The 13,099-nt window shown below is 41.7% G+C and overlaps 1 protein-coding gene across 1 annotated transcript in view; it reads left to right on the forward strand.

The window, feature by feature from the left end:
- LOC117816306 (serine/threonine-protein kinase 4-like) overlaps positions 1-13,099 on the forward strand; it is a 53,165-nt gene that overhangs the window by 27,417 nt on the left and 12,649 nt on the right. Inside the window, exon 10 of the mRNA XM_034688891.1 lies at positions 10,092-10,240. Coding sequence (XP_034544782.1) covers positions 10,092-10,240 — 149 coding nt within the window. The remainder of the gene's footprint in view (positions 1-10,091; positions 10,241-13,099) is intronic.

Genomic DNA, 13,099 nt, shown 5'->3' on the forward strand with positions numbered 1-13,099 from the left:
GCTTATAAAACAGATTATGAGTTTTACAAAAATGCTAGCTGGATTAAGTTGCATGGAATAAACATAAGACATATTTAGTTATTTTTTTAATTACTTATTTTTGTTGAATGAAAAAAAGCAGTGTGCAGCTCAACTCTCTTATCTCTTGTGCAATTATTATCTAGGCAAACACAAATATCGGATCAGGACTCAGTATCGGCGAATATTCAATATTAAAAAATTGGACCTGGATTGGGGTCCACAAAAGCTGATCGACACATCCCTAACTTTATTAGTTTTAACTAGCTAATAACAAGTTATAAAAAAAATCTGCTCCTGTACAGTGTGTGTCGATAGAGAAATGAGCTCTTCAGACTAAACTCATTTTTTAATCTTTGTTGAATGGGGGTGTATGTGGTCTCTGGTACTTCTGGAGCCAGCCTCAAGCAGAAACTTAAGGATGAGCCGGAGGTTCCCTTTTGGCTTTCTTCATCATGTTGTCTCTCTGAAAATCTCTGACCTGTTGACTCCAGACCTGGATCCACTTGTTATGATGGTTTGTTGTTATAAGATGAGATAAGATAAGTTAAGATAGTCCTATACTCGTCCCACAACAGGGAAATTCAAGTGTCACAGTAACAAAGTAGACAGTGCAAAAAAATATATAAAGCAAACAAGAGCCTATAAAGTAACAATTATTAAAAAGTTATTAGCAATTAAAATTGAAATTAAAATGAAAGAGGTAAAAAATAAGCATATCTTACTATATATATATATATATATATATATATATATATTATTGGTTATAGAGTCTGACCACTGCAGGAAGAAAAGACCTGCGGTATCTCTCCGTGAGACACTGCGGGTGAAGAAGTCATTTAAACACGATCTGCCGTCAACAGGGCGTGCTTTCTGTTTCTGTGCCTGACTTCTTGTCCTGATTGATGCGCCTCGTATCCGTCAACAATAGAAGCCTTGTGTATCTGCTGTAGAGGGCTGTGGATTGCCGGAGCTGAGACGGAGAAGAACCGCAGATCAGCTGCTGTGGCAGATCAGAGGCAGACTGCTCCACCATCAGATCACTGTCGGGATAAAGAGTGGATTAGCACACCGACTACTCAAATCGACTTGAGGGATTTCCTGCTAACATCTTCGTAAGGACCACAGGACACCTTGTGGTCATGCGGGGGACTGACACAGTATCAGGTTTAGTATCAGACAGTTAGCTTCACACTGCTAACTGTCTGATACTAAACACAGAACTTTGAATCTACACTAACATGAAAACCTCTGCTTCTGCTTGTCATACAAACACACTAACTTCATATACATCTGTTACACACTTGAACACACACACACACACACACACACACACACACACACACACACACACACACACACACTGTCTCCTGTCTGATGTCCTACGATTGAGTTAGCATTGATCTCCTCTGCTGGCAGTTCAAACCGCATTAACACAGGAACATCTAGAGTTCATAATTACATTAGTACCCTGCTATCCTTCAGCTGTGTGTCTGTCTGAGTGTGTGTGTCTCTTTGTGTCCTTCAATGCCCGTGTGTTTGTTGTGTGTCTGTCTCAGCCTGTGTGTGTGTGTGTGTCACTAATGACTGCAGTCTGATGCTGAAGGAGCCTCGAGGGTTTAGATAAGATGTTACGTCAGATATCGATCCTCCCTAATGGTCCTGAATAATAAAAAGCCTTTTAATTTACACTGATTAGCCACTGACCCTCCATCACTGGAGTCCATGTTAGGATCCTCTCTGTCGCTCTCTCACCGTCTGCTCTGAGACTGTTCCACCATCAGGAGGGATTTATTTATTACAATGTTTTAATGTGCCTGATAAAACATCAAACTCAAAACTCACTTTGAATAACTTAAGAACAATTTCTCAAACTGATAATCCAGATGTAGAGAACATGGCAGTTCATTGGTGTGTTTTTCACCTGGCTGGATTTGATGTTTAGATGTTGAGGATGTTTAGAAGCTAAACTAAGTTTTTAGTCATTTAAACAGAAGTTTAAGTTCACACTAACTGCCTAGCCCAAAGTCTCTCAGTGCCTCTCATACATACCCACATTTCGTGTCCCTCTACAGCTGTCCCATCAATAAAGGCAAAAATGCCCAAAATATTAAAAATAAATAAATAGATACATTGAGCAATGAAATGACGACACTTTACATCCATAAGTTTGAACATAACCTGCTCCTTACTCACTCTCTGATCTCGCTCCGTAGTATTGAAGGAGGTGTAGGAAACGGGTGTTGAAATATTGTAGAAAAAGCAATCCCAGAACCCATGGACTCACACATGACGACAGTAAATATTACTGGGAGCTATGGACAACTTTTCAGTCATTCAGGTGTAGCCAGTAGTGAGGGATAAATAATTTATTGACATGACTTCCTCTTCTGTGCGCTGCTTTGGTTACAGTCCAATCAGATACTTGTGAAGTGATCGTGTGTCTTCACTTTTAAGTGGAATCTGAAATAAAGATTATTGAAGAAGTACAGGCAAAGATGTTTACATCAGGATTCACTACCAGGATCTATAACTTTCTATGACAGGCTGGCGACATGTCCTGGATGTGCCCCGCCTCTCACCCAATGACTGCTGGGATATGCTCCAGCCCCCCGTGTAACCAAACAGGAAAAAAGCAGAATAAATGATGAGCTAAACTACAGGTTTATAAAACTCTGATGCTACTCTGAAACAGATATTTATGTGACTGTTGAAGTTGTTGTGACAGATCTTGAACAGAGACGACGTCTCATGCTGAGTCACAGACGTCGTACTGTGATTCTGACAGCAGCTGTTTTCTTTTTATTCCTCTCAGCCTCTGATTTGATGCCAAAAAACAGAGCAAAATAAAATAGTGATCTCTTTGAAGTCTGGTAATGTGGGCTGTGTCACGCTGTTCTAAATTGTCAATTCATATACTCCTGTTCACACCACATAAGCTCCTGATTTATTTTCAGGGTTTATTTCTTAAAGTAGTTTGTTGTTCAGGTCTCTCACTACACAATAACATTCCTCACCCTGCGACCAGACTGAGGTTCATCCTCCATGATGAAGGTGTGACCAGCAGGGTTATGGTTTAAGACCTGTTAACTGGTAACAGTAGGGCCAGTGTTTATTCAGACGATCTGGAATCAGTTATTTCCATTGTAATGAAGCTCCACTCCTGTGGGGGCACTGTGGGTGCTGCTGAGCTGTGATTTGCACTGAACAGAGACCTCTCTTTGACTAAAAAACTGAGGGTGGTAACATAAAGTCACAAAGTCACATAAAGTCAAAAAACTGTTTTGGTCTAAATAGTTAATTCTATATTGACACACACTGTACGGGTGAATTTTTTTTAACTTGTTATTTTTTAAGCTATTAAAGTTATGAGTTTCGCATAATTAGGGGTGTGGCTGACTTGACTGACAGGCGGGAACACTGTTGCTGTTAGCAAAGAAGCTAAAGGCTTCTACTCTACCTCTTTGCCTCATGTTAGATCGACTAAAGGTAGGTTGAGTCAATCAGTTAATCAATCTATCAATCTTTATTTATATAGCACCAAATCACAACAAATGTTATCTCAAGACTAATTACAAACAGCAGGTCTAGACCATACTCTGTTATGTTATTAACAAAGACCCAACATCAAGATAGGATAAGATCCAGTCCCATCTTACAGACAGGACTCAGTCTGATCTCATCTTAATCCACCGTGAGCAGAGCACCTTGCAGTATTTAGCTATTTAGCAAACTTCCTTTTAACAGGCAGAAACCTCCAGCAGAACCAGACTCATGTTAGACACACATCTGCTGAGTCCGAGTCGGAGAGTGGGATAGAGAGAGATGATACTGATGAGGCAGTTAGTAGTAGTTGTAGCAGCTGGAGTCTGGCACGTCCAAGGCAGCGACTCAGAGGAATCTACGAGACAAGGGAGCTCAGGGACTCCAGAAAGGTCTATGGTTAGTAACTCTAATGGGACAGGGAGAGTTAAAGTAAATGATGGGGGGGAGGGGGATGAGATAGGATCCCAGTGAGTGCTGAGTTCAGCATTTCAATATGGCAACTGCTGACGATTGGCTTCAGAAACAAATGGGTGTCATAACAGAGACTACGTCCTTTTATTATTATGTCTCTGTAAGTAGTAATTAAATGTGGCGCAAGATTTTTCCAATACAGAAGAGTGTTTCCCATCTCTCATTGATGTGCATAGCTTTAAGGGTGTGTTGCTTCTCTTGTTGCATGATGCACAATAACCCTGTGTACCTGAACTGAGGTAGAGCTAAATCAGTTTGGTGTAACTCTAGCTGTGTTGGTTTTAAATGAAGGGACTTGGCCTGATAAGCATTGAATCAATATTCTTTCTTTCACAGTTTAAACACATTTGTCTTAAGTTTGAGTTTAAACTGAAAAATACTTTGTAAAGTTGTAGTTCATGTCCAACTTGGTTTAGAGGCTGCAGATCAAGTCATTACCACAGCTCTAGAGGCTTGTCCTGAGGTAGGGTTTGTTAGCTCGGGTACTCTGCAGCTCTCTGGTGTCAGCGACCTGTTTCTCTGTATACCAGCATCATTAACAGAGTTAGAGCCATCTGATTCACTTTGGATGCATCCATAATTAAATCTGTGTATTATAAATTCAAACATTTGTTCTTTATAACTCAAAGTCAACACGATCATATCTGCTGCACTCAGAGATGGGACTCCTGTGAGGAGACGTCTGATCTGATGGACAGAGTGGGAGCAGAGAGAACAAAATAATGGGCTCATCAGTGAGCGACAAACTGACATGATCCAAATACTTCCTCCTTTTTCTTTCTGTTCATTCATCCAGCTTTGAAACTGCCCGTCACACAGGCTTTCAGACCCTCTCACTGTGCACTGATACAGCTTTAAACCATGACTAACACTCCGCTGCAGTAACATATTTTGGGTTCCAGTAAAAAGACTCTTCTTTTCCATCCCCTCATCATGCAGTCTTAACTATCTGCTGTCAGATTGTGGAAAAGAGATGTAGACGCGTTCTGTCAAAATGATGATTTCATTATGAAAGGTCGATTGGGTGCAGCACTGTGCTGAATCTGGACCTAACAGATTTAAATTAACCTCCTGACCTTTGAAGCATCATTCAGCTCTCCTCATTGCCCGTGTGTCTCCGCTGCTCACTGAGTCACACACACAATGCAGCGAAGACGTGCAGTTCTTACTCGCAGGGTTGGTAAAGGTTATGTTAAAGTTTCTGATCGAACTTCTCCTCTGGGGAAGTTTGTGTCAGGCGTGTCACCGGATGTTTAATTTGTTGATCAACATTCAGCAGAAAGCATGTGTCGGCTGGTCTGGCAGTTCTGGACCTTAGACAAAAGGAGGAGGAGGAGTGTATGCAGAAGATCCATAACTCTGCATGCTTTTTAATGCCCAGCAGGGGGCGACCACACCACCAAATGAAGACATCTGATTGTAACAAGGCTTTAAGAAGGCAGATCTGCTTCTCGGTTAATGTGCGACCTGAGAAGTTAGTACCACTACGTTTATCGCTCTACATGTAGCCCTCTCACTCTTCCTCGTGTCTCTTGGCCTCTCTATGTGGGAGTCAGAGCTGCTGTCAGAGGGCTGGACACAGTGAGGTCAAAGTAAGAGGGAGGTTTGATTTGAAAGCAGAAAACAGACTTAAGTTCAGATCCAAATATTACAATTTTTTATTGTACGATTGAAATGTTAGTTATTCATAGGTGCATAAAAACACACTGCATTTATGCATAATAGATTCCTGTATTTGCATATAAAACATGAAAATATAAATATGTTTATCACAGTAAAGCCTGGTTTATACTTCTGCGTTGATTTGACGGAGTACCCTACGCCGCAGGTCAGTGTGGTCTCTCTGACAGTCCGGTCATCTGTTTCCGTCCCTTTTTACTTTTTTATAGTGATTCTGAGTGTATAAATGTTAATTTAGAGCTGATACATGTTGCTGTTTATCAAACAGCAATGCTTATAGGGAAGAATAGAGAGGAGACGTCAGAGGAGATGAAATACACGGCCGATGTGCAGGGATCCTGGAAGTGCTTTAAAAGCGGGAAATACAGTGCCGCCGAGCAGACCAGTCACAGGGCTTGCGGTTCCGTCGATTTGACGCATAGTCACATTTTGGAGGAGATGCGCGTCAGCTATGTACGTAGGCCTCTGTGTATGTACGAGAGCTACGCAGACCAACTTCGTAGGCTATGCCGTCGATTCGAAGCAGAAGTATAAATCAGGATTTACTGTCAATGATTTTAACTTCAGTGGCTTAGATGTAACTTTTTAACCTTCTAAACGTACTTATGCATTTTTAACAGGTATTTATTAACTTATGTCATTTTTAAGCGGACTAAACCAAACTTGAGGCTCTAATACTGCTTATTTCTCTATCAGCACACACTGTACGGGGGTGAATTTTTTTATAACGCAACAGTTCAGAAGATATTAAGATTACGAGTTTGCCCAAATAAGGACATGACTGACTTGACTGTCAGGCGAGAACGCTGTAGCTGTTGGCGAGGAGGCTCAAAGCCCGCCTCTTTATGTCACACTAGCTCGACAGCAGTTAGGGTGAGTTCCGCATTTCCAACATGGCTCAACGCTGACGATTGGCTTCAAAACAGCGCTTCAGAAACAGATGAGTGACATCACGGATACTACGTCCATTATTTATACAGTCCATGGTCAGAAGTGACCAAAATTAGTAGAATCAAAAGATACGGGAAAAAGTCTGTTTTAGCTCTGACAGCACGTCCTTTCCCCCTGTGCCGAACACATTGTCTTAAACAAAGATAGAAACTTAACCAGCTTTGTTTCAGTAAGGTGAAGAGGATCTGCATGTTTTTACCTCATAGATCTCACTCTAACGACTGTGTGGGCTTTCTCTAAACTTTCCCCCTTGAAGATGCAGACATTCACCGTGTTATACATCCCAGTAATGAGCACAGTAATGCAGCAGATGACACAACATATATATTATGGGTAAACATGCAGGAGTGTAAAAACAGAGGCACCACGAGCTGCACTGCCTCCACATTAGTTTGTTTGGCACAGCAGCCAGCGAGCTCAGCAGGTCACAGTTTAGAGGAATATGAAGCACAGTTGGAGAGAGTCTCTGACCAGCCGGGTAATTGCACCAACAGCAGATACCAAACCAGAATCAAAGACACGTTACATCATGTGTTTGTACGGCTCTGACCTTCTTTTATCTGATCATGTTGAATAAAGTCCTTATTAAGAAATCTGCAGAAGGTTTCCTTAAACACGGACTCTGATGAGCTCCATGGACTTGGCAGTGTAACCCGTTGAGGAGGCACCTGGCAGCAGGAACAGAGGATAAACAGACGTTTGTTCTCTTACAGTGAGGAGGATACTCGCCTTTAAAAAAGAAAAACACAAGGAGTCACCGCAGAGATGAGCAGAGGAGATAATGGGAGGCAGCAACTCTGCGTCTCCTCATTTATCATCATTATCGAGCTGAGCGTACACAAATCTGACAAACTGTGACAAACGTAAGAGATGAATAGTTTCTTTGGAAGAGTTTGAGATCCATTAAGCAGCTTTAGTACGCAGACTGACTGATGAACCCAGCACACTGATTTACTGCCAGCTTAATGTGGTGGTTAACACGTTACAGAGGCGTCTCATTAATGTCCTCTTTAAGCTGCTGGGATGTTGGGACTAATGTTAGCTTTTCATGATGCCAGAGTTTTGAACTTTGCATCTACACAGAATCGTTCCTCTTCATGCACATTTGTGGAGAGCTGTTGGTGTGTTTGTAACTTCTTTGACGCGTTAAGCCCGGTTCATACTTCTGCGGTCGTGAGCACTACATACTTGTGCGTTGTTGTATCCGAGTCGCTCTCCAATGCTCCACTGAAACGTTTGTAGGCAGTCTGATTTCTATGCTCGCCAGATCTCCTGTTTCTGGTCCCACTATGTTTTCTGATTGCTTGTCCACAGGGACCTATGTAGCCTCCAAGCGTATTAGGATAAATTGGATTCTGAAAAACGATGTTTATCATATTACAGTTATTACAAAGAGGAATAGAGAGGAGATATCGGAGGAGATGCAAAGTATGGCCAATAGGGACCAATCACAGGGCTTGCAGTTGGTGTTGTTTCAGTGCATAGTAACAACTTTGAGATGCATGTCATGATTTGATTTCATAATGTTCATGAAACATGCAGATTGAAGTATCAGATGAAGTGAGTCCTGCTGTTTCTATCCACATTAACTTTAATAATTGGTATGTCCACCTTTTGCAGCAATTACAGCAGCACATCTCTCTGGCATAGTGTCAATATATTCCCTGAGAACTTCAACACTAATGTTATTCCATATATTCTACAACTCTAGCCATTTTCCTTTTGGAATTAGAAGAGTCCCTACTCGTACTCATTGAATTGGTGGTATCATGGCGGTCTAAAGTGTACTTTACGGTGCTTGGGCTGCATCTCAAGCCCTTGGCTATGGGGGGTAACTCCAGCCAGAAAGAATCACACCACTGTGTTCTAAGACTCTTGCATCACCATCAATTTAAACATGATCACACCAGACAATGATTACACAAGTCATATGGCTTCTTCTGTGAAGGAACATGATTGTGTGACATTGACAGTGAAATAGGCCAAGCTTTTTTTTTGTAGGAAAATGACCAAAATCTCCTTATGATGGCTCTATTCTATGGTTTTTAGAGCATGATGATGGCTTTGTAGATATTTCATTCGTTCCATGGGTATTTTAAAAGCTAATTCAACCAAACATCTGATATCTCTTTAATATACCAAGTGTTCTAATCATTTTGTCCATCACTGTATAAACCAGGCTTTACAGCTGTGACACAATCACGTCCCTTTTCTTAATTTCACTGGTTTGTTTTCAGTAGCTGCACTCGCTCCCTTCATTTCCTCTCTATATCACTTGACCATCACTGCTCTTTTTTGTTGTAGCTTCAGGTTAAAAATGTAACTGAACATCTGTAGATCTTCAAACCTTTGGTGTTTTTTTTTGCTACTATTGAGTGTTAAAGAAAGAAAATGAGAGCGTTAAGTTTTAAAACTGTAAGGTTCCAAGATGTCTTCCTCCTGGAGTTCATCTCTGTTCACAGACTACGCAGAAAATGTAGGATTTTGTAGTGAGGGATACAATAGGCTGAGAGACTTTCTGTTGCACTATTTGTATGTCGACCAATTTTAACAAGGTCTCAAAACTGCACCGATACATTGATTTCATTTTTTCATGCAGCCATTTAAGTAAATAAGAGATGATAGTAAGGATGTTCCCAGCGGACCAGGCACTGTCAAAAATGATGGATTCAAGAAGCCCATCAGAAAACTAAATCCAGATACAAGCTAACAAACCATCTGGTTTCTTCAACTTTCACTCAGGGGCAAAAAACTGCCTTTAATTTAAGTGAAATGATGATTTGATATTTATTGATATCGACTGATCTGAAAAATGTTATCGTGATAACATCTTTTTATATATCGCCCAGCTCTACACCAAATCACAACAAATGTTATCTGAAGACTCTTTCCAAACAGAGCAGGTCTAGACCGTACTCTATGTTCTATTATTTACAAAGGCCCAACATCAAGACAGGATAAGATCCTGTCCCATCTTACAGACAGGACTCAGTCTGATCTCATCTTAATCCACCATGAGCAGAGCACTTTAGCAAGTTACAGCAGCAAGGACAAACTTCCTTTAACAGGCAGAAACCTCAAACAGGCCCAGACTCATGTTAGACACACATCTACTGAGACCGTGTTTGAGAGAGGGATAGAGGATTAGGATATAGAGGATTAGAGGTATGAGTTGTTGTGCATTGCTCTCCCAAAAGTATTTTTTGACACTCTGGGGTTATCATATTTTAAAGCATAGACCCAACTGCAGTTGTTTAAGAGCAGGGTGTTTAAATGAGCTGCGAGGAGCTTGTAGCTGCCTGACTGTCACCTTGTTTGTGTGTCTGTTTAATGTTTTAATACAAACACACTTTGCTTACACAACCACACAGAAACTTCTCGTACCTCTGTTCTCACAAGTTAAGTGTTGCTCTTTTGTCTCGCAGGGAGGGATGAGACGATGCAGCCGGCCAAGCCGTCGTTCCTGGAGTACTTTGAGCAGAAGGAGAGGGAGGCAAACAGCCACAATGACGGAGGAGGAAGAGAAAACAATGCAGACAACCGCAAACCTCCTGCTGAAGGAGATCTGGAAGTGGTGAGTTAGACTCACAGTGTGAATGTGTCAGACAGCAAACTATTGAGTATCAGAGCTGTGAACATTTCAGGAAAAGTAGAGCAAAGCTTTCAGTTTACTGCACTTTGTTTAGAGATAGAAAGAACGTGAATAGTTCCTGTTACTGCTGGAACTACGGTCACAGGGTTCCTGTCCTCATTACTGGTTTAGTAGAAAAAAAGTTAACTTCAGCAGGGACAACATGAGCCTCCTTTTTTAGACTGCTGGCTGTGCTGACATTATTTAGTCAACCCTCAGAGTGCGAGGTGCTGAGTTATAACCTCGAGCATAATGAGGAGCTTATTTTTCGTGTGACTAATAAGAAGAATACAAAGCGAGGTAACTCAAAGTATCGCCAGTCAGATCACACTGAGCAGCCGTAAAGCTCCGGTTTATTTCATGTACGACTGATCACACTGGGTTTAATCAGTGAGAAGTCCCCTGCAGATCCTTCATGTGGTAATAACCCTGTGAACGATGAGCACTGAAGAGTCTTTTGGGTGTGTGTTTGGTAAAGTTTATCGCCTGCTGTGCTGCTGATGTGCAGATTCAAACGTAGAAATTAAATTCAAAAGATCTTCTGGACTGATGATCCCAAAGTTAGATTTTTGGAGTCAGTCCTAATTACCCAGGTGGTGCAAAGGAGCATGATCCAAATCTTCTGCATTGTTAAAGTAGTTTTATTCATCAACCCTCAGATGAACTAGATCATGCGTGAGAACACGAGTGGATGTTTCAAACCAAGAGGTACGCATTGTGCCATTTTTGAAGAAGTCTGCAGCCGATAGTTCTAAATGTTGCAGTGTTTTTTAAGTGGGGTTGTATGAAGTATTTGTTGTCTCGGTGATGTCACCAGTTTGTGTCTGAAGCAGAGTTTGAAGGCTATCAACGCTGGCCGCTACGGATGGGCAATTTATTTTCGAATGTTCAAATATTAGTTCACTTTGTAAAAATCTGAGAGTTACTTCGAATATTTTCTCTTTTAAAAGTACAAGTTTTCATCGCTTTTACTGGTGCCTGGTTGTAATACGGTATTCCCGCCAGACAATGGCTATAGAGCGACTTTAAACTGTTTGCTAACCACAATAGCAAACAGAAGAAGAATGCTAACTGCATTAAATAGGAAAAGAAGAAGAAAACATTAGCGACAGTCGCGTTGATTTTCTCCGTTTCTGAATCTCACACTATTACACACGTATTTCCAGAGACTGCATGGCTGTAAAATGTAAACATACACGCCACGCTGCGTCACAGAAACACCAACATAAAGATCAAGACAGACGCTGACCGTGCCCGCTACTAGCAGCACCTCATCCTGCTGCTGGTCAACACGACTGCCACAGAAACGGGCCGTTAATTTCAAAGTGTCGGAGGGGAGTTGAGGCGGGGCCTCGCTAATAGCTGCAGGGTGCCAGCCTGTCAGTCAAGTCAGCCACACCACTAATTATGTAGAACTTGTTATCTTAATATCTTCAAAACTGATATATTATAGAAAAATTTACCTCGCCTACAGTGTAGAGAAATGAGCTATTCAGACCAAAATATTATTTTGAACCAGGCTGTAAACATGTTTATTTATGCTGTGATGATCAGCTTTTTAGAATGGGTGTGTATGTGGCTTCAGGTGTTTTTGGAGCCAGCCTCTAGTGGACACTACAGGAATTGCAGTTTTCTTTTTTTAGAGACATATTTTGGGGAGCATTTTGCCTTTATTTGATCGGACAGCTGAAGAGAGACAGGAAGTGTGGGGAACCGAGAGTGGGGGAAGACATGCAGCAAATGGTCGAGACCGGGAGCCGAACCCTCGACTGCTGCGATGAGGACTATAGCCCCTGTACATGGGACACACGCTTAAACCACTAGGCCAACAGCGCCCCAGGACTACAGTTTTTAACACTCCTGCATCGGTTTCATTTCTCCATCCAGAGGTTCCAGGATGTGTTTTAAACACAGGGGGTCGCAGTCAGCTCCGCCCCTTTATTGAGAAACAGGGCAGGAAACAGAAATGGAAGCGAGGCTATCAGCCATTACAGACGGGGTCAGCTCTACCACATCATTTAGCTAATTCCAATAAAGTCCGACCCAAACAGTATTAGCAGTTATGTGTAAGACGCATTCAGACATTTTGCAGTGCCATCAGAGATCCCCTTAGTTTAAGCTCTATTTTTAGTTTCAACAAATATGTGCTCGGGTCAGTGATGTTCAAACTATTTCACTTTGCGCAGAACACAGATATATTGTGAAGCTTTATTTTATGCAGATTGAGATGATTTGAAGCACCACAGTCTGATCATGAAAGTGATGACTCAGTAATGTGTGTAGAGTTTTTTATCTCAACTTAGTCTTCCCCGTCAGCAGCTCACACAGTGTATGTTGATAAGTAAACATGGTGTGGACCATAAGTTGTGTCATTATGCAATACAAAGACAGTGAGAGCTGAAAGATGCTCTGATTCAACTTCTAAAAACCGAAGAAAGTGGGTCAAACAGCGGCATCCAGTGAGGCAGGGAACTCTGAACTCTGCAGCTGTGTGTGAGCCGCTGGTCTTTGTCACTGATACCCAATCGAGCTTTTTGAGTCCGTATCGAATGATACCCGACACCATGACCGGATCAATGCATGTTGCAAATGAATTGAGCTCTGATCTGGGGCTCTGGTGTGGCCAGGTCAACACAGTAGTCTAATATGGGGTCATATTGCGTACATGTCATGTCTTTTCATGAGTAGATTCTGCATCAGTAGAAATCTGCACAGACTTCTCTTTGCTCCTGTAATTCATGTGAACTGTGTAAAGCCTGTTTGTCTCAACAGCAGACTGGAGAAAGGTAAATATCCTCAGTT

The sequence above is a fragment of the Notolabrus celidotus genome, chromosome 1 (genome assembly GCF_009762535.1).
Source record: "Notolabrus celidotus isolate fNotCel1 chromosome 1, fNotCel1.pri, whole genome shotgun sequence".
In the NCBI taxonomy this organism is placed as follows: Eukaryota; Metazoa; Chordata; class Actinopteri; order Labriformes; family Labridae; genus Notolabrus; species Notolabrus celidotus.